We start from the raw sequence: 27,243 nt of genomic DNA on the forward strand, positions 1-27,243 counted from the left end.
ATCACTCTGGGAGTTACTGTATACTGTTCTCATCCCCATATCACTCTGGGAATTACTGTACACTGTTCTCATCCCCATATCACTCTGGGAGTTACTGTACACTGTTCTGATCCCCATATCACTCTGGGAGTTACTGTACACTGTTCTGATCCCCATATCACTCTGGGAGTTACTGTACACTGTTCTGATCCCCATATCACTCTGGGAGTAACTGTACACTGTTCTGATCCCCATATCACTCTGGGAGTTACTGTACACTGTTCTGATCCCCATATCACTCTGGGAGTTACTGTACACTGTTCTGATCCCCATATCACTCTGGGAATTACTGTACACTGTTCTGATCCCCATATCACTCTGGGAATTACTGTACACTGTTCTCATCCCCATATCACTCTGGGAATTACTGTACACTGTTCTGATCCCCATATCACTCTGGGAGTTACTGTACACTGTTCTGATCCCCATATCACTCTGGGAGTTACTGTACACTGTTCCGATCCCCATATCACTCTGGGAATTACTGTACACTGTTCTCATCCCCATATCACTCTGGGAATTACTGTACACTGTTCTGATCCCCATATCACTCTGGGAGTTACTGTACACTGTTCTGATCCCCATATCACTCTGGGAATTACTGTACACTGTTCTGATCCCCATATCACTCTGGGAATTACTGTACACTGTTCTCATCCCCATATCACTCTGGGAATTACTGTACACTGTTCTGATCCCCATATCACTCTGGGAGTTACTGTACACTGTTCTCATCCCCATATCACTCTGGGAGTTACTGTACACTGTTCTCATCCCCATATCACTCTGGGGGTTACTGTACACTGTTCTGATCCCCATATCACTCTGGGAGTTACTGTACACTGTTCTCATCCCCATATCACTCTGGGAGTTACTGTACACTGTTCTGATCCCCATATCACTCTGGGAGTTACTGTACACTGTTCTGATCCCCATATCACTCTGGGAGTAACTGTACACTGTTCTGATCCCCATATCACTCTGGGAGTTACTGTACACTGTTCTGATCCCCATATCACTCTGGGAGTTACTGTACACTGTTCTGATCCCCATATCACTCTGGGAATTACTGTACACTGTTCTGATCCCCATATCACTCTGGGAATTACTGTACACTGTTCTCATCCCCAATTCACTCTGGGGGTTACTGTACACTGTTCTGATCCCCATATCACTCTGGGAGTTACTGTACACTGTTCTCATCCCCATATCACTCTGGGAGTTACTGTACACTGTTCTGATCCCCATATCACTCTGGGAGTTACTGTACACTGTTCTGATCCCCATATCACTCTGGGAGTAACTGTACACTGTTCTGATCCCCATATCACTCTGGGAGTAACTGTACACTGTTCTGATCCCCATATCACTCTGGGAGTTACTGTACACTGTTCTGATCCCCATATCACTCTGGGAGTTACTGTACACTGTTCTGATCCCCATATCACTCTGGGAATTACTGTACACTGTTCTGATCCCCATATCACTCTGGGTGTTACTGTACACTGTTCTCATCCCCATATCACTCTGGGGGTTACTGTACACTGTTCTGATCCCCATATCACTCTGGGAGTTACTGTACACTGTTCTCATCCCCATATCACTCTGGGAGTTACTGTACACTGTTCTGATCCCCATATCACTCTGGGAGTTACTGTACACTGTTCTGATCCCCATATCACTCTGGGAGTAACTGTACACTGTTCTGATCCCCATATCACTCTGGGAGTTACAGTACACTGTTCTGATCCCCATATCACTCTGGGAGTTACTGTACACTGTTCTGATCCCCATATCACTCTGGGGGTTACTGTACACTGTTCTGATCCCCATATCACTCTGGGAGTTACTGTACACTGTTCCGATCCCCATATCACTCTGGGAGTTACTGTACACTGTTCTGATCCCCATATCACTCTGGGAGTTACTGTACACTGTTCTGATCCCCATATCACTCTGGGAGTTACTGTACACTGTTCTGATCCCCATATCAGTCTGGGAGTTACTGTACACTGTTCTCATCCCCATATCACTCTGGGAGTTACTGTACACTGTTCTGATCCCCATATCACTCTGGGAGTTACTGTACACTGTTCTCATCCCCATATCACTCTGGGAGTTACTGTACACTGTTCTGATCCCCATATCACTCTGGGAGTTACTGTACACTGTTCTGATCCCCATATCACTCTGGGATATACTGTACACTGTTCTGATCCCCATATCACTCTGGGAGTTACTGTACACTGTTCTGATCCCCATATCACTCTGGGAGTTACTGTACACTGTTCTGATCCCCATATCACTCTTGGAGTTACTGTACACTGTTCTGATCCCCATATCACTCTGGGAGTTACTGTACACTGTTCTGATCCCCATATCACTCTGGGAGTTACTGTATACTGTTCTCATCCCCATATCACTCTGGGAATTACTGTACACTGTTCTGATCCCCATATCACTCTGGGAGTTACTGTACACTGTTCTGATCCCCATATCACTCTGGGAATTACTGTACACTGTTCTCATCCCCATATCACTCTGGGATATACTGTACACTGTTCTCATCCCCATATCACTCTGGGAGTTACTGTACACTGTTCTGATCCCCATATCACTCTGGGATATACTGTACACTGTTCTCATCCCCATATCACTCTGGGAGTTACTGTACACTGTTCTGATCCCCATATCACTCTGGGGGTTACTGCACACTGTTCTGATCCCCATATCACTCTGGGAGTTACTGTACACTGTTCTCATCCCCATATCACTCTTGGAGTTACTGTACACTGTTCTCATCCCCATATCACTCTGGGAGTTACTGTACACTGTTCTCATCCCCATATCACTCTGGGGGTTACTGTACACTGTTCTGATCCCCATATCACTCTGGGAATTACTGTACACTGTTCTGATCCCCATATCACTCTGGGAGTTACTGTACACTGTTCTGATCCCCATATCACTCTGGGAATTACTGTACACTGTTCTCATCCCCATATCACTCTGGGATATACTGTACACTGTTCTCATCCCCATATCACTCTGGGAGTTACTGTACACTGTTCTGATCCCCATATCACTCTGGGATATACTGTACACTGTTCTCATCCCCATATCACTCTGGGAGTTACTGTACACTGTTCTGATCCCCATATCACTCTGGGGGTTACTGTACACTGTTCTGATCCCCATATCACTCTGGGAGTTACTGTACACTGTTCTCATCCCCATATCACTCTTGGAGTTACTGTACACTGTTCTCATCCCCATATCACTCTGGGAGTTACTGTACACTGTTCTCATCCCCATATCACTCTGGGGGTTACTGTACACTGTTCTGATCCCCATATCACTCTGGGAGTTACTGTACACTGTTCTCATCCCCATATCACTCTGGGAGTTACTGTACACTGTTCTGATCCCCATATCACTCTGGGAGTTACTGTACACTGTTCTGATCCCCATATCACTCTGGGAGTTACTGTACACTGTTCTCATCCCCATATCACTCTGGGAGTTACTGTACACTGTTCTGATCCCCATATCACTCTGGGAGTTACTGTACACTGTTCTGATCCCCATATCACTCTGGGAGTAACTGTACACTGTTCTGATCCCCATATCACTCTGGGAGTTACTGTACACTGTTCTGATCCCCATATCACTCTGGGAGTTACTGTACACTGTTCTCATCCCCATATCACTCTGGGGGTTACTGTACACTGTTCTGATCCCCATATCACTCTGGGAGTTACTGTACACTGTTCTCATCCCCATATCACTCTGGGAGTTACTGTACACTGTTCTGATCCCCATATCACTCTGGGAGTTACTGTACACTGTTCTGATCCCCATATCACTCTGGGAGTAACTGTACACTGTTCTGATCCCCATATCACTCTGGGAGTTACTGTACACTGTTCTGATCCCCATATCACTCTGGGAGTTACTGTACACTGTTCTGATCCCCATATCACTCTGGGAATTACTGTACACTGTTCTGATCCCCATATCACTCTGGGAATTACTGTACACTGTTCTCATCCCCATATCACTCTGGGAATTACTGTACACTGTTCTGATCCCCATATCACTCTGGGAGTTACTGTACACTGTTCTGATCCCCATATCACTCTGGGAGTTACTGTACACTGTTCCGATCCCCATATCACTCTGGGAATTACTGTACACTGTTCTCATCCCCATATCACTCTGGGAATTACTGTACACTGTTCTGATCCCCATATCACTCTGGGAATTACTGTACACTGTTCTGATCCCCATATCACTCTGGGAATTACTGTACACTGTTCTCATCCCCATATCACTCTGGGAATTACTGTACACTGTTCTGATCCCCATATCACTCTGGGAGTTACTGTACACTGTTCTGATCCCCATATCACTCTGGGAGTTACTGTACACTGTTCCGATCCCCATATCACTCTGGGAATTACTGTACACTGTTCTCATCCCCATATCACTCTGGGAATTACTGTACACTGTTCTGATCCCCATATCACTCTGGGAATTACTGTACACTGTTCTCATCCCCATATCACTCTGGGAGTTACTGTACACTGTTCTGATCCCCATATCACTCTGGGGGTTACTGTACACTGTTCTGATCCCCATATCACTCTGGGAGTTACTGTACACTGTTCTGATCCCCATATCACTCTTGGAGTTACTGTACACTGTTCTGATCCCCATATCACTCTGGGAGTTACTGTACACTGTTCTGATCCCCATATCACTCTGGGAGTTACTGTACACTGTTCTGATCCCCATATCAGTCTGGGAGTTACTGTACACTGTTCTCATCCCCATATCACTCTGGGAGTTACTGTACACTGTTCTGATCCCCATATCACTCTGGGAGTTACTGTACACTGTTCTCATCCCCATATCACTCTGGGAGTTACTGTACACTGTTCTGATCCCCATATCACTCTGGGAGTTACTGTACACTGTTCTGATCCCCATATCACTCTGGGATATACTGTACACTGTTCTGATCCCCATATCACTCTGGGAGTTACTGTACACTGTTCTGATCCCCATATCACTCTGGGAGTTACTGTACACTGTTCTGATCCCCATATCACTCTTGGAGTTACTGTACACTGTTCTGATCCCCATATCACTCTGGGAGTTACTGTACACTGTTCTGATCCCCATATCACTCTGGGAGTTACTGTATACTGTTCTCATCCCCATATCACTCTGGGAATTACTGTACACTGTTCTCATCCCCATATCACTCTGGGAGTTACTGTACACTGTTCTGATCCCCATATCACTCTGGGAGTTACTGTACACTGTTCTGATCCCCATATCACTCTGGGAATTACTGTACACTGTTCTCATCCCCATATCACTCTGGGATATACTGTACACTGTTCTCATCCCCATATCACTCTGGGAGTTACTGTACACTGTTCTGATCCCCATATCACTCTGGGATATACTGTACACTGTTCTCATCCCCATATCACTCTGGGAGTTACTGTACACTGTTCTGATCCCCATATCACTCTGGGGGTTACTGTACACTGTTCTGATCCCCATATCACTCTGGGAGTTACTGTACACTGTTCTCATCCCCATATCACTCTGGGAGTTACTGTACACTGTTCTCATCCCCATATCACTCTGGGAATTACTGTACACTGTTCTCATCCCCATATCACTCTGGGAGTTACTGTACACTGTTCTCATCCCCATATCACTCTTGGGGTTACTGTACACTGTTCTGATCCCCATATCACTCTGGGAGTTACTGTACACTGTTCTCATCCCCATATCACTCTGGGAGTTACTGTACACTGTTCTGATCCCCATATCACTCTGGGAGTTACTGTACACTGTTCTGATCCCCATATCACTCTGGGAGTAACTGTACACTGTTCTGATCCCCATATCACTCTGGGAGTTACTGTACACTGTTCTGATCCCCATATCACTCTGGGAGTTACTGTACACTGTTCTGATCCCCATATCACTCTGGGAATTACTGTACACTGTTCTGATCCCCATATCACTCTGGGAATTACTGTACACTGTTCTCATCCCCATATCACTCTGGGAATTACTGTACACTGTTCTGATCCCCATATCACTCTGGGAGTTACTGTACACTGTTCTGATCCCCATATCACTCTGGGAGTTACTGTACACTGTTCCGATCCCCATATCACTCTGGGAATTACTGTACACTGTTCTCATCCCCATATCACTCTGGGAATTACTGTACACTGTTCTGATCCCCATATCACTCTGGGAGTTACTGTACACTGTTCTGATCCCCATATCACTCTGGGAATTACTGTACACTGTTCTGATCCCCATATCACTCTGGGAATTACTGTACACTGTTCTCATCCCCATATCACTCTGGGAATTACTGTACACTGTTCTGATCCCCATATCACTCTGGGAGTTACTGTACACTGTTCTCATCCCCATATCACTCTGGGAGTTACTGTACACTGTTCTCATCCCCATATCACTCTGGGGGTTACTGTACACTGTTCTGATCCCCATATCACTCTGGGAGTTACTGTACACTGTTCTCATCCCCATATCACTCTGGGAGTTACTGTACACTGTTCTGATCCCCATATCACTCTGGGAGTTACTGTACACTGTTCTGATCCCCATATCACTCTGGGAGTAACTGTACACTGTTCTGATCCCCATATCACTCTGGGAGTTACTGTACACTGTTCTGATCCCCATATCACTCTGGGAGTTACTGTACACTGTTCTGATCCCCATATCACTCTGGGAATTACTGTACACTGTTCTGATCCCCATATCACTCTGGGAATTACTGTACACTGTTCTCATCCCCATATCACTCTGGGGGTTACTGTACACTGTTCTGATCCCCATATCACTCTGGGAGTTACTGTACACTGTTCTCATCCCCATATCACTCTGGGAGTTACTGTACACTGTTCTGATCCCCATATCACTCTGGGAGTTACTGTACACTGTTCTCATCCCCATATCACTCTGGGAGTAACTGTACACTGTTCTGATCCCCATATCACTCTGGGAGTAACTGTACACTGTTCTGATCCCCATATCACTCTGGGAGTTACTGTACACTGTTCTGATCCCCATATCACTCTGGGAGTTACTGTACACTGTTCTGATCCCCATATCACTCTGGGAATTACTGTACACTGTTCTGATCCCCATATCACTCTGGGAGTTACTGTACACTGTTCTCATCCCCATATCACTCTGGGGGTTACTGTACACTGTTCTGATCCCCATATCACTCTGGGAGTTACTGTACACTGTTCTCATCCCCATATCACTCTGGGAGTTACTGTACACTGTTCTGATCCCCATATCACTCTGGGAGTTACTGTACACTGTTCTGATCCCCATATCACTCTGGGAGTAACTGTACACTGTTCTGATCCCCATATCACTCTGGGAGTTACTGTACACTGTTCTGATCCCCATATCACTCTGGGAGTTACTGTACACTGTTCTCATCCCCATATCACTCTGGGGGTTACTGTACACTGTTCTGATCCCCATATCACTCTGGGAGTTACTGTACACTGTTCCGATCCCCATATCACTCTGGGAGTTACTGTACACTGTTCTGATCCCCATATCACTCTGGGAGTTACTGTACACTGTTCTGAGTCCCATATCACTCTGGGAGTTACTGTACACTGTTCTGATCCCCATATCTCTCTGGGAATTACTGTACACTGTTCTAATCCCCATATCACTCTGGGAGTTACTGTACACTGTTCTCATCCCCATATCACTCTGGGAATTACTGTACACTGTTCTGATCCCCATATCACTCTGGGAATTACTGTACACTGTTCTCATCCCCATATCACTCTGGGAATTACTGTACACTGTTCTGATCCCCATATCACTCTGGGAGTTACTGTACACTGTTCTGATCCCCATATCACTCTGGGAGTTACTGTACACTGTTCCGATCCACATATCACTCTGGGAATTACTGTACACTGTTCTCATCCCCATATCACTCTGGGAATTACTGTACACTGTTCTGATCCCCATATCACTCTGGGAATTACTGTACACTGTTCTCATCCCCATATCACTCTGGGAGTTACTGTACACTGTTCTGATCCCCATATCACTCTGGGAGTTACTGTACACTGTTCTCATCCCATGTAACTCTGGGAGTTACTGTACACTGTTATGATCCCCATATCTCTCTGGGAGTTACTGTACACTGTTCTGGTCCCCATATCGCTCTGGGAGTTACTGTACACTGTTCTCATCCCATGTAACTCTGGGAGTTACTGTACGCTGTTCTGATCCCCATATCGCTCTGGGATATACTGTACACTGTTCTGGTCCCCATGTAAGTCTGGGAGTTACTGTACACTGTTCCGATCCCCATATCACTCTGGGAGTTACTGTACACTGTTCTGATCCCCATATCACTCTGGGAGTTACTGTACACTGTTCTGAGTCCCATATCACTCTGGGAGTTACTGTACACTGTTCTCATCCCATGTAACTCTGGGAGTTACTGTACACTGTTCTCATCCCATGTAACTCTGGGAGTTACTGTACACTGTTCTGATCCCCATATCACTCTGGGAGTTACTGTACACTGGTCTGATCCCCATATCACTCTGGGAGTTACTGTACACTGTTCTCATCCCATGTAACTCTGGGAGTTACTGTACACTGTTCTGATCCCCATATCACTCTGGGAGTTACTGTACACTGTTCTCATCCCATGTAACTCTGGGAGTTACTGTACACTGTTCTGATCCCCATATCTCTCTGGGAGTTACTGTACACTGTTCTGGTCCCCATATCGCTCTGGGAGTTACTGTACACTGTTCTCATCCCATGTAACTCTGGGAGTTACTGTACACTGTTCTGATCCCCATATCTCTCTGGGAATTACTGTACACTGTTCTCATCCCCATATCACTCTGGGAGTTACTGTACACTGTTCTCATCCCCATATCGCTCTGGGAATTACTGTACACTGTTCTGATCCCCATATCACTCTGGGAGTTACTGTACACTGTTCTCATCCCCATATCGCTCTGGGAATTACTGTACACTGTTCTGATCCTCATATCACTCTGGGAGTTACTGTACACTGTTCTGATCCCCATATCACTCTGGGATATACTGTACACTGTTCTGATCCCCATATCACTCTGGGAGTTACTGTACACTGTTCTCATCCCATGTAACTCTGGGAGTTACTGTACACTGTTCTGATCCCCATATCTCTCTGGGAGTTACTGTACACTGTTCTGACCCCCATATCACTCTGGGAATTACTGTACACTGTTCTGATCCCCATATCACTCTGGGAGTTACTGTACACTATTCTGGTCCCCATATCGCTCTGGGAGTTACTGTACACTGTTCTCATCCCATGTAACTCTGGGAGTTACTGTACACTGTTCTGATCCCCATATCTCTCTGGGAATTCCTGTACACTGTTCTAATCCCCATATCTCTCTGGGAGTTACTGTACACTGTTCTCATCCCATGTAACTCTGGGAATTCCTGTACACTGTTCTGATCCCCATATCTCTCTGGGAATTACTGTACACTGCTCTGATCCCCATATCACTCTGGGGGTTACTGTACACTGTTCTCATCCCCATGTAACTCTGGGAATTCCTGTACACTGTTCTAATCCCCATATCTCTCTGGGAGTTACTGTACACTGTTCTGATCCCATGTAACTCTGGGAATTCCTGTACACTGTTCTGATCCCCATATCACTCTGGGAATTACTGTACACTGTTCTGATCCCCATATCGCTCTGGGATATACTGTACACTGTTCTCATCCCCATGTAACTCTGGGAGTTACCGTACACAGTTCTAATCCCTATGCCACTCTGAGATTTACTGTACAGTGTTCCGATTCCTAAGTCACACTTGGTGTTACTGTACACTGCTCTGTTCACCATATTCTCTGGGAATTACTGTACACTGTTCTGATCCTGATATCGTTCTGAGAGTTACTGTGCGCTGTTCTGATCCACATATTACTCTGGGAATTACTGGACTGTGTATTTGCTGAGTGAAATCTTTTTTTAAAACTTCTCATATCTGTTTTGCTTCATTGGTGTGAGGTGCCGAGGTGAATTATATTAATACATGTAAAGGGAGGGGGAGCGAGATAAACACATGAGGGAGGGTCAGGGACAGAAGGAGATGTTGAGAAGGTGAGATGAAGGGTGGATGGGCAGTGTGGGAGGAGAGGTAATGCCAACCCAGAAGAGATGGCACAAGTGACCTCCTTGGCATAGGGTGGACGCTATCTGTCTTCCACTTCACTGACACCGTCTCCCCTCTGTTTTCCCCAGGCCCTCTCTGCCAACTCAGACCTGGTCCCCAGCGTCCGCTGGAACAAGACCAAGTCCATGCACAGGCTCCTCAGCGCGATTCGTGAAGGATCCTTTTCCAATCCTCAGGCAGCATCGCAAATCACCCCGTCGCTGGAGTGTCGGACCTACCTGGATGTGAGGAAGCTGAACTGCACGGCAGACCGCAGTGAGTCTCTGGAGAGCTGGGGATCACACGCTCGGCTGTGGTTCAGTACCTCAGGGCACGCAATACATTTCAGATCCGAGGGCAATCATTCTTTTTGCACAGCAAACAGAGCTGCACAGCAAGATCCCATGAGTGGTACCGCACGCTTAGTTTTGGTGCTCAGTAATGGAACAACTGTTGGACACAGGGCTCCATTTGGAATACTTTCTCCCTCCTCTCACTCCCAGCATTGCCACCGGGTCTTCCCCATCCAGCAGGAGGGCCTCAGTTTAATATCTTACATAATGCAGGATATCACAGACAGTGTCCACTCCCTCAGCACTGACCCTCCGACAGTGCGGCGCTCCCTCAGCACTGACCCTCCGACAGTGCGGTGCTCCCTCAGCACTGACCCTCCGACAGTGCGGCGCTCCCTCAGCACTGACCCACCAACAGTGCGGCGCTCCCTCAGCACTCACCCTCCGACAGTGCGGCGCTCCCTCAGCACTGACCCTCCGACAGTGCGGTGCTCCCTCAGCACTGACCCTCCGACAGTGCGGCGCTCCCTCAGCACTGACCCTCCGACAGTGCGGCGCTCCCTCAGCACTGACCCTCCGACAGTGCGGTGCTCCCTCAGCACTGACCCTCTGACAGTGCGGCGCTCCCTCAGCACTGACCCTCTGACAGTGCGGCACTCCCTCAGCACTGACCCTCCGTCAGTGCGGTGCTCCCTCAGCACTGACCCTCCGACAGTGCGGCGCTCCCTCAGCACTGACCCTCCGACAGTGCCCACTCCCTCAGCACTGACCCTCCAACAGTGTGGCACTCCCTCAGCACTGACCCTCCGACAGTGTGGTGCTCCCTTAGCACTCACCCTCCGACAGTGCGGCGCTCCCTCAGCACTGACCCTCCGACAGTGTGGCACTCCCTCAGCACTGACCCTCCGACAGTGTCCACTCCCTCAGCACTGACCCTCCAACAGTGCAGTGCTTCCTCAACACTTGCCCTCCAACAGTGCCCACTCCCTCAGCACGAACCCTCCGATAATGCCCACTCCCTCAGCACTGACTCTCTGACAGTGCCCACTCTCTCATCACTGACCCCCTGACAGTGCAGCCCCCCCCCTCAGCACTGACCCTCCGACAGTGCCTCACTCCCTCAGCACTGACCCTTTGACAGTGCGGCACTCCCTCAGCACTGACCCTCCAACAGTGCAGCATTCCCTCAGCACTGATCCTCCGACATTCCAGTACTCCCTCAGCACTGACCCTCCGACAGTGCGGCACTCCCTCAGCACTGACCTTCCGATAGTGCGGCGCTCCCTCAGCACTGACCCTCCAACATTCCAGTACTCCCTCAGCACTGATCCTCCGACAGTGCAGCACTCCCTCAGCACTGACCCCCTGACAGTGCAGCCCCCCCCTCAGCACTGACCCTCCGACAGTGCTACACTCCCTCAGCACTGACTCTCCGACAGTGCTGCACTCCCTCAACACTGACCCTTTGACAGTGCTGCACTCCCTCAGCACTGACCCTCCGACAGTGCGGCACTCCCTCAGCACTGACCCTCTGACTGTGCGGCACTCCCTCAGCACTGACCCTCCGACAGTGCGGCACTCCCTCAGCACTGACCCTCCGATAGTGCGGCGCTCCCTCAGCACTGACCCTCCAACTGTGTGGTACTCCCTCAGCACTGACCCTCCAACAATGCAGAATTCCCTCAGCACTGACCCTCCGACAGTATGTTACTCCCTCAGCACTGACCCTCCGACATTCCAGTACTCCCTCAGCACTGACCCTCCGACAGTGCGGTGCTCCCTCAGCACTGACCCTCCGACAGTGCGGCACTCCCTCAGCACTGACCCTCCGACAGTGCGGCGCTCCCTCAGCACTGACCCTCCGACAGTGCGGTGCTCCCTCAGCACTGACCCTCCGACAGTGCGGCGCTCCCTCAGCACTGACCCTCCGACAGTGCGGCGCTCCCTCAGCACTGACCCTCCGACAGTGCGGTGCTCCCTCAGCACTGACCCTCTGACAGTGCGGCGCTCCCTCAGCACTGACCCTCTGACAGTGCGGCACTCCCTCAGCACTGACCCTCCGTCAGTGCGGTGCTCCCTCAGCACTGACCCTCCGACAGTGCGGCGCTCCCTCAGCACTGACCCTCCGACAGTGCCCACTCCCTCAGCACTGACCCTCCGACAGTGTGGCACTCCCTCAGCACTGACCCTCCGACAGTGTGGTGCTCCCTTAGCACTCACCCTCCGACAGTGCGGCGCTCCCTCAGCACTGACCCTCCGACAGTGTGGCACTCCCTCAGCACTGACCCTCCGACAGTGTCCACTCCCTCAGCACTGACCCTCCAACAGTGCAGTGCTTCCTCAACACTTGCCCTCCAACAGTGCCCACTCCCTCAGCACGAACCCTCCGATAATGCCCACTCCCTCAGCACTGACTCTCTGACAGTGCCCACTCTCTCATCACTGACCCCCTGACAGTGCAGCCCCCCCCCTCAGCACTGACCCTCCGACAGTGCCTCACTCCCTCAGCACTGACCCTTTGACAGTGCGGCACTCCCTCAGCACTGACCCTCCAACAGTGCAGCATTCCCTCAGCACTGATCCTCCGACATTCCAGTACTCCCTCAGCACTGACCCTCCGACAGTGCGGCACTCCCTCAGCACTGACCTTCCGATAGTGCGGCGCTCCCTCAGCACTGACCCTCCAACATTCCAGTACTCCCTCAGCACTGATCCTCCGACAGTGCAGCACTCCCTCAGCACTGACCCCCTGACAGTGCAGCCCCCCCCTCAGCACTGACCCTCCGACAGTGCTACACTCCCTCAGCACTGACTCTCCGACAGTGCTGCACTCCCTCAACACTGACCCTTTGACAGTGCTGCACTCCCTCAGCACTGACCCTCCGACAGTGCGGCACTCCCTCAGCACTGACCCTCTGACTGTGCGGCACTCCCTCAGCACTGACCCTCCGACAGTGCGGCACTCCCTCAGCACTGACCCTCCGATAGTGCGGCGCTCCCTCAGCACTGACCCTCCAACTGTGTGGTACTCCCTCAGCACTGACCCTCCAACAATGCAGAATTCCCTCAGCACTGACCCTCCGACAGTATGTTACTCCCTCAGCACTGACCCTCCGACATTCCAGTACTCCCTCAGCACTGACCCTCCGACAGTGCGGTGCTCCCTCAGCACTGACCCTCCGACAGTGCGGCACTCCCTCAGCACTGACCCTCCGACAGTGCGGCACTCCCTCAGCACTGACCCTCCGACAGCGTGGCACTCCCTCAGCACTGACCCTCTGACAGTGCGGCACTCCCTCAGCACTGATCATACAGTGAGCGGAAACCTCTGCTTCCTTGATGTTTTGGGAATGAGAGTTACATGGTTTGTGACCATCTCGGAGTAAAGAATTCTCCTCCCTTTAGTGCTCAGTGGGTGACCCTTTCTTTTTAACCGAGAGGTTGTAGTGGCGAGCCTCATGTGGAGATGTGGATCTTTCCAAGGAGCATGGACAGGGTGGATAGAAAGAAGCTGTTCCCAAATGGTCAGAAATCGGGGATGGGTGGGGCATAATCTGACAGTGAAAGGCAGGAGATTAAGCGGGCGTTGACGAAATGTTCTCTCACCCAGAGGGTTTTCAGGGAATGGAGTGCACTGGCTGGGAGGGCGTTGAGGCAGAGATCTCACAACCTTTAAAAAGTACTTTGGTGGGCACTTGGAAAGTCATAGCATTCAAGGGTGTGAGACTAGCATAGACTGGGAATGGTTTTTCGCTGTGTGGACTTGATGGGCCAAAGGGCCTCTTACATACTCTCACTCCCGATGAAGGGCTTCTGCCCGAAATGTCGGTTCTCCTGCTCCTCGGCTGCTGCCTGACCGGCTATGCTTTTCTAGCACTACACTCTCGACTTCCATGTTCTGCGATTTTCTGGCTCTATCTGGTGACCCCCATCCTTCCCCAGTTCGAGATTCTCACGCAGGAGGGTTCACCTGTTGGGAGAGAAAGTGAGGGCGCCCGGGCTCCCTCGTCTATCCGTGAGTTTGGGTCATTTCGTTGGGCTGGGAAATGATTCCGGAAAGTCCCGAGACAACCCGGCCTCCATCCTGCAATTTTGCGACAACTCCAGAGAAAAGGGTCAGCCTTGGAAACAGACATGCCATAGCTTTCACCGAAGTGAAGGAACAGATATCCTCCTGTCAGGTCTCAACACACAGTGATCCCAGAATTATATTTGGTATTGAGATGTGAGGCCTCCCTGTACAGCACCAGGGAGGTATTATCTCATTAGGTGGTGTAATGGTGAGATATGTCCGGTCACATGTGCATCCACGACAGTGGCTAACACAGAGTGTAAATATGTCCGGATAGATGAGGAAGGGGCATTTTTGGAGTCAGGACGTTCCAACAATAAAAGATTGATAATCATGGACCATTAACCCTGACGAGGTCAACTAAGTTTGGGATTCTAGTCGGCATGAATTCGTTGTACCAGGAGGATCTGTTTTCCGTGCTGTCCGACCTCATTTTGACGCTGGTGTCCTGAGTTGTGTTCGGTCTGGCATCTGAGGTTTCCTCACTCCTGCGCCATTCTGCCCCTCTCTCTGTAGGTAACCTGACATTCCCGGTGACCACTACATCCCCACCTCCCACCACCCAGGCTGTCCCCATCACGGTGGAGTACAACATTGTGGACGGACTGACCCATTCCTTCAACGACGCCGTGAATGTTTCCGTGCCGGTGGGGAGTCCCCTGATCCGGGTTCTGGAGAAGGCCCGGGATCTGTATCCCGCTCGATTCAGGTAAGGGCCTAACTGTGAAGGAGGTGCTTGCAGGGCAGACGCTGGAGAGTCAGAGTCGATAAGTGTGGCGCTGGAAAAGCACAGCAGCTCAGGCAGCATCCGAGGAGCAGGGGAATCAATGTTCCGGGCATAAGCCCTTCATCAGGAAGGTGTGGACATCTCCCAGGGTTCACTGGGAAGGCGGGAGAGTGATCTCCACCTCCAGTTCTCCCATTGGTGATCTCCTGAGGCTCCAGACCTGCCCACCCTCTGATACTGAATCTCCCCGGATCAGGGACGTCTCGGCCCGATATCCTTGATTGGACAAGGGAGGAGGCTATTGGAACTTTACCCCAGGTTTCACCCCAATATCAAGGTCCTGAAGCTAGAGTCACACTCAGCTCCCATTCTGTTTCACTCTGTCATTCTCTGTTTCCCTCTCTCTATCTCTTTCATCTGTCTGTCTCACCTCTTTTTCTTACTCTCTCTATCTCTCATGTTCTCTTTCTGTCTCTCATCTCTGTCTCTCTCTGTCTCTCTCTGCTGAAGGTGTGGTGCTGGAAAAGCGCAGCAGGTCAGGCAACATCCAAGGAGCAGGAGAATCGACGTTTCGGGCATGAGCCCTTCTTCAGGAATCATGCCTGAAACGTCGATTCTCCTGCTCCTTGGATGCTGCCTGACCTGCTGCACTTTTCCAGCAACACGTTTTCAGCTCTGATCTCCAGCATCTGCAGTCCTCACTTTCCCCTCTGTCTCTCTTTGTCTCTCTCTCTCTGTCTCTCTCTGTCTCTGTCTCTCTCTGTCTCTGTCTCTCTCTGTCTCTCTCTCTCTTTCTCTCTCTCTCTGTTTTTCTGTCTCTCTGTCTCTGTCTCTCATCATCATCTCTCTCTCTCTCTGTCTCTCTCTCTCTCTCTGTCTCTCTCTCTGTGTCTCTCTCCCCCCCATATCTGTCTCTTCCTATCTCTCTACTTCCCTCTCCATCTTTCTCCATCTCCCTTCTTCTGTCACACACTCTCTCTCTCTCCCCCACTCGATCTCTATCTCTTCCTCTCTCTCTCTCTTTTTCTGTCTCTACTTTCCTCCGCATCTTTGTCTCCCACTCTATCTCGTTCTCCATCTCTGTGTCTCTCTCATCTTTGTCTCTTTCTCATTCGCTCGTTATTGCTTCTCTATTTTTGTCACCTTTATCTCTCTCTCTCTGTCTTACCTCGCTGTTTTTCTCCTTTTCTCCCTATGTCATGTTCTGTGTCTCTCTGCCTCTCCAGCTCATGTCTCCCTTTCTCTTACTCTGTTTCTGTTCGCATGTCATGATCTGTCTCTATTTCTGTCTCCCTCCATCTTTATTTGTTTTCTCTCTCTCCCTCCCTTTCTCTGTCTCTTTCTGAATCTCATGATCTCTGTCAGCAATTCTCCCGTTCTGTTTTTTTCCTGATCGCCCGAATGTTTTATTGTTCCTGATTTGTCTGATCAGTTGCGTTTGCTGTCCATTTCAGTCTCTCCCACGTCTCATCTGAATCACCAGCGTTTGCATCTGACAGGTCACGCCACAATTAATGTTTCAGAAGGAGTGAGATTTGAAGAGAGGGAAAGAGAGAGAGAGAGAGAGCGAGCGAGTGAGACAGACAGAGATTGAGAATGCAACCAGGGAGAGACAGGACAGTTGGAACAAAAGATGAGGTTTTCTTCACCACGTTCTTCATCCACGTTGTGAACCTGTGGAATTGTCCCCCACAGGAAGCTGTTGGGGCCAGTTCATTAGGTAGATTCAAGAGGGAGCTGGGTGTGACATCTGTGGCTAAAGGGACCAAGGGGTATGGAGAGAGTGTGGGAATGGGACACTGACATTGAATGATCAGCCAGGATCCTATTGAATGGTGGGGCAGATTCAAAAGGGCCGAATGGCTTCCTCCTGCATCTGTTTCCCATGTTTCTGTGTTTGCTGTATTCTGAACGATGCCTCGTTCCCTGTTACAGCTTTAATGTCACAAGCACACTGTGGGGACCACTCCTGACCACCATTCGGAACCTAACAGCTTCCACCGAAAACAGAACCTATTGGCAGCTCCTGAGCGGCACTCAACCATTGGATCAAGGTAGGAACGGACAATGAGAAACAGCTGGGAGAGAAAAAAAAATCAGCAGGTCTGACAGCATCGGTGGGGAGAAATCAGAGTTAACATTTCGGGTCCAGTGACCCTTCCTCAGAACTGAATTAATGACAGATAAATAACACTGCCCGCAGGTAATCCAACTCCTGGACTCAAGAATATTATTCATGACACCATTGTCAATTGCCAGAAATCTGGCTCGCTAATGTCCTTCAGAGAAAGAATTTGCTGTCCTTACCTGGTCTGGCTGATTTGCTGGCCTTACCTGTCCACCCCCACAGCAAATGTGGTTATCTCTGAACTGACCACGAGGATGGGTAACAAATTGCTGGTCCAACTAACAATGCTCTAATCCTGTAAATAGAATTTTTTAAAATCCAGAAACAAAACTCTTAGACTACCATTGATAACTTCTACACGACTGTATTCCACATTAATATCTCTCTCTCTCTTTCTCCCCTCCCACCTCCCTCTCACACACATTCTCTCCCTTCCCACTGCTCTGAGGCTGGTGTTTCTATGTTGAGAGAGAGCTCCTTGATATTGTTAGTCTGTTTGCTTGGCAGGTATTGGCGATTACAAGCCCAAAGACGGGGAGCGCATCGTTGCAAACTACAGCCAGTACTGATCAGGAACTGGGAGAGATTCGGGCTGGGAAATCGAGATTCATCCTCCTGCACCATCCCAGTATGCCTCGGAGTTTTTCGGAAATCACACCTAACTCCTGGAACAGAGCTCAGATCTGAGATGAACCTCAGTGTCTCTCAAAATAACTGAAAAACACTGTCTTTCTCAACTCACCTTGTGATTAATGCCAAACCTGCACCATACCTCCCTGTGGCCGAGATGCTCCCTTGTCCCCACCCTCTCAATTCTTCAGTTTATGCAAACTTTTCTTACCCACATCACAAATGGACACAAGTCCTCACTCTTTGATCACCCTCCACAGACTATCACAGATTTCTGGCCCAATACAATATACACTGCAATATCATCCTCACCACCGGGCAACGCCTCTGTGACGGAAAGCAATAACCCCCTCCAGCCCCTACACCCCCTCCAGCCCTACACCCCTCCCTATCTCTGTAAACCCTTCCAGCCCCTACATCCCTCCCTATACCTGTAACCCCCTCCAGCCCCTATATCCCTCCTTATCTCTGTAACCCCTCCAGCCCCTACACCCCTCCCTATCTCTGTAACCCCCTCCAGCCCCGACACCCCTCCCGATCTCTGTAATCCCCTCCAGCCCCTACATCCCTCCCTATCTCTGTAACCCCCTCCAGCCCCTACATCCCTCCTTATCTCTGTAAACCCCTCCAGCCCCTATACCCCTCCCTATCTCTGTAACCCCCTCCAGCCCCTACACCCCTCCCTATCTCTGTAACCCCCTCTAGCCCCTACACCCCCTCCCTATCTCTGTAACCCCCTCCAGCCCCTACATCCCCTCCCTATCTCTGTAACCCCCTCCAGCCCCTACACCCCTCCCTATCTCTGTAACTCCCTCCAGCCCCTACACCCCTCCCTATCTCTGTAACCCCCTCCAGCCCCTACACCCCTCCCTATCTCTGTAACCCCCTCTAGCCCCTACACCCCCTCCCTATCTCTGTAACCCCCTCCAGCCCCTACACCCCTCCCTATCTCTGTAACTCCCTCCAGCCCCTACACCCCTCCCTATCTCTGTAACCCCCTCCAGCCCCTACACCCCTCCCTATCTCTGTTAGCCCCTCCAACCCCTACACCTCTCCCTATCTCTGTAACCCCCTCCAGCCCCTACACCCCTCCCTATCTCTGTAACCCCCTCCAGCCCCTACACCCCTCCCTATCTCTGTTAGCCCCTCCAACCCCTACACCTCTCCCTATCTCTGTAACCCCCTCCAGCCCCTACACCCCTCCCTATCTCTGTAACCCCCTCCAGCCCCTACGCCCCTCCCTATCTCTGTAACCCCCTCCAACCCCTACACCCCTCCCTATCTCTGTAACCCCCTCCAGCCCCTACACCCCTCCCTATCTCTGTAACCCCCTCCAACCCCTACACCTCTCCCTATCTCTGTAACCCCCTCCAGCCACTACACCCCTCCCTATCTCTGTAACCCCCTCCAGCCCCTACACCCCTCCCTATCTCTGCAACTTTGTCCAATCCCGGCCCCCGATTCTCATTGATCCAACAGTGGGGGCCATGCCTTTGGTTTTCCGGAACGTCTTGAGATCAGGAATGCATTCCATAAGCCTCCTAGACTCTCCCCACCTCTGTCTGTCTGTCCTCATTTTATATTTTACTTGAACCTGACACAAGAATGTACAACCACGATGGTGATTTTTTTCTGCCATGAGGTGTGTCTGCAGCTTCGGTTTGTTCACACTGGCATTATAATATGCGATAGCTCCTCAGTTCACTGCTTTTGTGATTATCCCTCTTCTTGCGCCTTTCACTTATGATTAATTGATGGCTTGCAAGGTTCTCACACTCCGTCCAGATCACCACTTTCGGAAAAAATAAGTGTCGCGGCGTTCCTGGATGCTGGCCACTTTGTTTTCCTTCTCAGTGAAATAAAGTCATCTCATGCATATCCACTGGCTTGGCCTGTCGTTTGGAACATTTGCAATACAATCGTCCGCAGTCTTCTGCCAAATTCAAATACTCACAGCAGGAATTAAGAGGATTGGGGTGGGCCGACTCAGACCTGAACCCCCTCCCATGCCATCAAATCCGAACTCCGCAGAGGCCATTCGCCCCATCGAGTCTGCACTGCCTCTCTTAAAAAGCTTCCCACTCAAACCCACCCATCCTCATCCGAAATTTCAAACCCTACATTTCCCAAGGCCAATCCACCCGAACCTGCACATCCCAGGACACTATGGGACAATTTAGCATGGCCAATCCACCCTAACCTGCACATCCCAGGGCACTATGGGACAATTTAGCATGGCCAATCCACCCTAACCTGCACATCCCAGGGCACTATGGGACAATTTAGCATGGCCAATCCACCCTAACCTGCACATCCCTGGGCACTATGGGACAATTTAGCATGGCCAATCCACCCTAACCTGCACATCCCTGGGCACTATGGGACATTTTAGCATAGCCAATCCACCCTAACCTGCACATCCCTGGGCACTATGGGACAATTTAGCAATGCCCAATCCACCCTAACCTGCACATCCCAGGGCACTATGGGACAATTTAGCATGGCCAATCCACCCTAACCTGCACATCCCTGAGCACTATGGGACAATTTAGCATGGCCAATCCACCCTAACCTGCACATCCCTGGGCACTATGGTACAATTTAGCATGGCCAATCCACCCTAACCTGCACATCCCTGGGCACTATGGGACAATTTAGCATAGCCAATCCACCCGAACCTGCACATCCCTAGACACTATGGGACAATTTAGCATGGCCAATCCACCCTTACCTACACATCCCAGGACACTATGGGACAATTTACCATGGCCAATCCACCCTTACCTACACATCCCAGGACACTATGGGACAATTTAGCATGGCCAATCCACCCTAACCAGCACATCCCTGGGCACTATGGGACAATTTAGCATGGCCAATCCACCATAACCTGCACATCCCTGGACACTATGGGACAATTTGGCATGGCCAATCCACCCTAACCTGCACATCCCTGGGCACTATGGGACAATTTAGCATGGCCAATCCACCCTAACCTGCACACCCCTGGGCACTATGGGACAATTTAGCACGGCCAATCCACCCTAACCTGCACATCCCTGGACACAATGGGACAATTTTACATGGCCAATCCACCCTGACCTGTACATCCCTGGACACTATGGGACAATTTAGCATGGCCACTCCATCCTAACCTGCACATCTCTGGACACAATTGGACAATTTTACATGGTCAATCCACCCTGACCTGTGCATCCCTGGGCACTATGGGACAATTTAGCATGGCCAATCCACCCTAACCTGCACATCCCTGGGCACTATGGGACAATTTAGCATGGCCAATCCACCCGAACCTGCACATCCCTAGACACGATGGGACAATTTAGCATGGCCAATCCACCCTTACCTACACATCCCAGGACACTATGGGACAATTTACCATGGCCAATCCACACTTACCTACACATCTCAGGACACTATGGGACAATTTAGCATGGCCAATCCACCCTAACCTGCACATCCCTGGGCACTATGGGACAATTTAGCATGGCCAATCCACCCTAACCTGCACATCCTTGGACACTATGGGACAATTTAGCATGGCCAATCCACCATAACCTGCACATCCCTGGACACTATGGGACAATTTGGCATGGCCAATCCACCCTAACCTGCACATCCCTGGACACTATGGGACAATTTAGCATGGCCAATCCACCCTAACCTGCACACCCCTGGGCACTATGGGACAATTTAGCACGGCCAATCCACCCTAAGCTACACATCCCTGGATACTATGGAACAATTTGGCATGGCCAATCCACCCTAACCTGCACACCCCTGGGCACTATGGGACAATTTAGCATGGCCAATCCACCCTAACCTGCACATCCCTGGACACTATGGGACAATTTAGCATGGCCAATCTACCCTAACCTGCACACCCCAGGGCACTATGGGACAATTTAGCATGGCCAATCCACCCTAACCTGCACATCCCTGGATACTATGGAACAATTTGGCATGGCCCATCCACCCTAACCTACACATCCCTGGACACTATGGGACAATTTAGCATGGCCAATCCACCCTAACCTGCACACCCCTGCGCGCTATGGGACAATTTAGCATGGCAAATCCACCCTGACCTGTACATCCCTGGACACTATGGGACAATTTAGCATGGCCAATTCACCCTAACCTGTACATCCCTGGACACTATGGGACAATTTAACATGGTCAATCTACCCTGACCTGTACATCCCTGGACACTATGGGACAATTTAGCACGGCCAATCCACCCTAACCTGCACATCCCTGGACACAATGGGACAATTTTACATGGCCAATCCACCATAACCTGCACATCCCTGGACACTATGGGACAATTTGGCATGGCCAATCCACCCTAACCTGCACATCCCTGGGCACTATGGGACAATTTAGCACGGCCAATCCACCCTAACCTGCACATCCTTGGACACGATGGGACAATTTAGCATGGCCAATCCACCCTAACCTGCACATCCTTGGACACGATGGGACAATTTAGCATGGCCAATCCACCCTAACCTGCACATCCTTGGACACGATGGGACAATTTAGCATGGCCAATCCACCATAACCTGCACATCCCTGGACACTATGGGACAATTTAGCATAGCCAATCCACCCTAACCTGCACATCCTTGGACACGATGGGACAATTTAGCATGGCCAATCCACCCTAACCTGCACATCCTTGGACACGATGGGACAATTTAGCATGGCCAATCCACCATAACCTGCACATCCCTGGACACTATGGGACAATTTGGCATGGCCAATCCACCCTAACCTGCACACCCCTGGGCACTATGGGACAATTTAGCATGGCCAATCCACCCTAACCTGCACATCCCTGGACACTATGGGACAATTTAGCATGGCCAATCCACCCTAACCTGCACACCCCTGGGCACTATGGGACAATTTAGCATGGCCAATCCACCCTAACCTGCACATCCCTGGATACCATGGAACAATTTGGCATGGCCCATCCACCCTAACCTACACATCCCTGGACACTATGGGACAATTTAGCATGGCCAATCCACCCTAACCTGCACACCCCTGGGCGCTATGGGACAATTTAGCATGGCCAATCCACCCTAACCTGCACATCCCTGAGCACTATGGGACGATTTAGCATGGCCAATTCACCCTAACCTGCACATCCCTGGACATATGGGACAATTTAGCATGGCCAATCCACCCTAACCTGCACACCCCTGGGCACTATGGGACAATTTAGCATGGCCAATCCACCCTGACCTACACATCCCTGGACACTATGGGACAATTTAGCATGGCCAATCCACCCTAACCTGCACATCTCTAGACACTATGGGACAATTTAGCATGGCCAATCCACCCTAACCTGCACATCCCTGGACACTATGGGACAATTTAGCATGGCCAATCCACCCTAACCTGCACATCCCTGGGCACTATGGGACAATTTTGCATGGCCAATCCACCCTGATCTGTACATCCCTGGACACTATGGGACAATTTAGCATGGCCAATCCACCCTGACCTGTACATCCCTGGACACTATGGGACAATTTAGCATGGCCACTCCATCCTAACCTGCACATCTCTGGACACAATTGGATAATTTTACATGGCCAATCCACCCTGACCTGTACATCCCTGGACACTATGGGACAATTTAGCATGGCCAATCCACCCTGACCTGTACATCCCTGGACACTATGGGACAATTTAACATGGCCAATCCACCCTGACCTGTACATCCCTGGACACTATGGGACAATTTAGCATGGCCAATCCACCCTGACCTGTACATCCCTGGACACTGTGGGACAATTTAGCATGGCCACTCCATCCTAACCTGCACGTCTCTGGACACAATTGGACAATTTTACATGGCCAATCCACCCTGACCTGGACATCCCTGGACACTATGGGACAATTTAACATGGCCAATCCACCCAAACCTGCACATCCCTGGACACAATGGGACAATTTTGCATGGCCAATCCACCCTGATCTGTACATCCCTGGACACAATGGGACAATTTTGCATGGCCAATCCACCCTGACCTGTACATCCCTGGACACTATGGGACAATTTAGCATGGCCACTCCATCCTAACCTGCACATCTCTGGACACAATTGGATAATTTTACATGGCCAATCCACCCTGACCTGTACATCCCTGGACACTATGGGACAATTTAACATGGCCAATCCACCCTGACCTGTACATCCCTGGACACTATGGGACAATTTAGCATGGCCAATCCACCCTGACCTGTACATCCCTGGACACTATGGGACAATTTAACATGGCCAATCCACCCTGACCTGTACATCCCTGGACACTATGGGACAATTTAGCATGGCCACTCCATCCTAACCTGCACGTCTCTGGACACAATTGGACAATTTTACATGGCCAATCCACCCTGACCTGTACATCCCTGGACACTATGGGACAATTTAACATGGCCAATCCACCCTGTCCTGTACATCCCTGGACACTATGGGACAATTTAGCATGGCCAATCCACCCTGACCTGTACATCCCTGGACACTATGGGACAATTTAGCATGGCCAATCCACCCTAACCTGCACATCTCTAGACACTATGGGACAATTTAGCATGGCCAATCCACACTAACCTGCACATCCCTGGGCACTATGGGACAATTTAGCATGGCCAATCCACCCTAACCAGCATATCCCTGGGCACGATGAGACAATTTAGCTTGGCCAATCCACCCTAACCTGCACACCCCTGGGCACTATGGGACAATTTAGCATGGCCAATCCACCCTAACCAACATATCCCTGGGCACGATGAGACAATTTAGCTTGGCCAATCCACCCTAACCTGCACATCCCTGGACACTATGGGACAATTCAGCATGGCCCATCCACCTTAACCTGCACATCCTTGGACACTATGGGACAAATTATCATGGCCAATCCACCCTAACCTGCACATCCCTGGACACTACGGGACAATTTCGCATGGCCAATCCACCCTAACCAGCATATCCCTGGGCACAATGAGACAATTTAGCTTGGCCAATCGACCCTAACCAGCATATCCCTGGGCACAATGAGACAATTTAGCTTGGCCAATCCACCCTAACTTGCACATCCCTGGCCACTATGGGACAATTTAGCAAGGCCAATCCACCCTAACCTGCACATCCCTGGGCACGGTGGGACAATTGAACATGGCCAATCCACCCTAACCTACACATCCCTGAATACTATGGGACAATTTAGCATGGCGAATCCACCCTAACCTGCACATCTCAGGGCACTATGAGACAATTTAGCATGGCCAATCCACCCTAACCTTCACATCCCTGTGCACTGTGCGACAATTTAGCATGGCCAATCCACCCTAACCCACACATCCCTGGGCACTATGGGACAATTTAGCATGGCCAATCCACCCTGACCTGCACATCCCAGGGCACTAGGGGACAATTTAGCATGGCCCATCCACCCTAACCTACACATCCCTGGACACTATGGGACAATTTAGTATGGCCAATCCACCCTAACCTGCACATCCCTGGGCTCTGAGGGACTATTTAGCATGGCCAATCCACCCTAAAGTGCACTTCCCTGGGCACGATGGGACAATTTAGCATGGCCAATCCACCGTAACCTGCACATCCCTGGGCACTATGGGACTCCATACAACGCTCCTCAAACATTCCAGAAGATTCCCCTGGCCTCGGAACCTATTCCGCCATTAGCCATGCAGCTAATACAGCTGCCTCCCCCACGCTGATTGATGATGTCACTTCCGCCCCCATCATGGCCTCTCCCACAACCACTTCCACCCCTCACAATTCCTCATGCATCACACCTGACATCACTTCCGCCCCTCACATCATCGCTGATGCCACATGCTCAGTGACTTCCGCCACTCCTTCTGCCATAGTCACCACCACTTCCGCCCCCACCAGCTCCACTCACCTGCACTCTGCTGACATGCCCCCCCACAGACCCCACTGTCACTATCCCCACCCCCCCAGAACCCTGAGGGGAACACTACCCCTGCTCATGACTCCACTCCCATTCCCCTCACCATCACACCCACTCCAGTTACAGCTTCCGCCCCCCACTCCCAGCTCTACACCCACACCAGATCCCAGCTCCCAGCCCTGCCGAGTTTTCACCATCCCCCCAGACCTCCCCCTCACTGAGGACGAACGATCAGTCCTCAGCAAAGGACTCACCTTCATCCCCCTCCGTCCACGCATCAATGAATTTAATACACGCCGTGACGTCGAACAATTCTTCTGTCGCCTCCGCCTCCGAGCTTACTTTCACAATCAGGACTCCCGCCCACCTTCCGAGGACCCCTTTGCCCTCCTCCAACACACACCTAGACACCCCGCGCTGGCCTATTACCTGCCCTCGACCTCTTCATTTCCAACTGCCACCGGGACATTAACCGCCTCAACCTGTCTACCCCCCTCCCCCACTCCAACCTCTCCCCCTCACAACGCGCAGCCCTCCAATCCCTCTGCTCCAATCCCAACCTCACCATCAAGCCAGCGGATAAAGGGGGCACAGTGGTAGTCTGGCGCACTGACCTCTACATCGCTGAAGCCAAACGTCAACTCGAGGTCACCTCTTCCTACTGCCCCCTCGACCATGACCCCACCCCACATCACCAAACCATCATCTCCCAGACCATACAGAACCTCATCACCTCAGGAGACATCCCACCCACAGCTTCCAACCTCATAGTCCGGGAACCCCGCACTGCCCGGTTCTACCTCCTTCCCAAGATCCACAAGCCTGACCACCCTGGCCGACCCATTGTCTCAGCATGCTCCTGCCCCACTGAACTCATCTCTACCTACCTCGACACTGTCCTATCCCCCCTAGTCCAGGAACTCCCCACATGCATTGGAGACACCACCCACGCCCTCCACCTCCTCCAAGACTTCCGTTTCCCCGGCCCCCAACGCCTCATCTTCACCATGGATATCCAATCCCTCTACACCTCCATCCGTCATGACCAGGGCCTCCAAGCCCTCCGTTTTTTCCTCTCCAGACGTCCCC

The 27,243-nt window shown here is 50.7% G+C and overlaps 1 protein-coding gene across 2 annotated transcripts in view; it reads left to right on the plus strand.

Moving 5' to 3' along the window:
- LOC122546290 (transcobalamin-1) overlaps positions 1-20,050 on the plus strand; it is a 118,868-nt gene extending 98,818 nt beyond the window's left edge. For both annotated transcript variants that reach the window (XM_087981052.1, XM_087981053.1), the window contains exons 6-9: positions 10,412-10,598; positions 15,204-15,396; positions 17,350-17,468; positions 18,050-20,050. In XM_087981052.1, the coding sequence (XP_087837178.1) occupies positions 10,412-10,598; positions 15,204-15,396; positions 17,350-17,468; positions 18,050-18,111 (561 nt within the window). In that variant the 3' untranslated portion in view covers positions 18,112-20,050. The remainder of the gene's footprint in view (positions 1-10,411; positions 10,599-15,203; positions 15,397-17,349; positions 17,469-18,049) is intronic.
- Positions 20,051-27,243: the final 7,193 nt, after the last annotated feature.

This window comes from Chiloscyllium plagiosum, unplaced genomic scaffold (genome assembly GCF_037043375.1).
Source record: "Chiloscyllium plagiosum isolate Xiang-an unplaced genomic scaffold, Cpla_swu_hap1 HiC_scaffold_38, whole genome shotgun sequence".
Taxonomy (NCBI): domain Eukaryota; kingdom Metazoa; phylum Chordata; class Chondrichthyes; order Orectolobiformes; family Hemiscylliidae; genus Chiloscyllium; species Chiloscyllium plagiosum.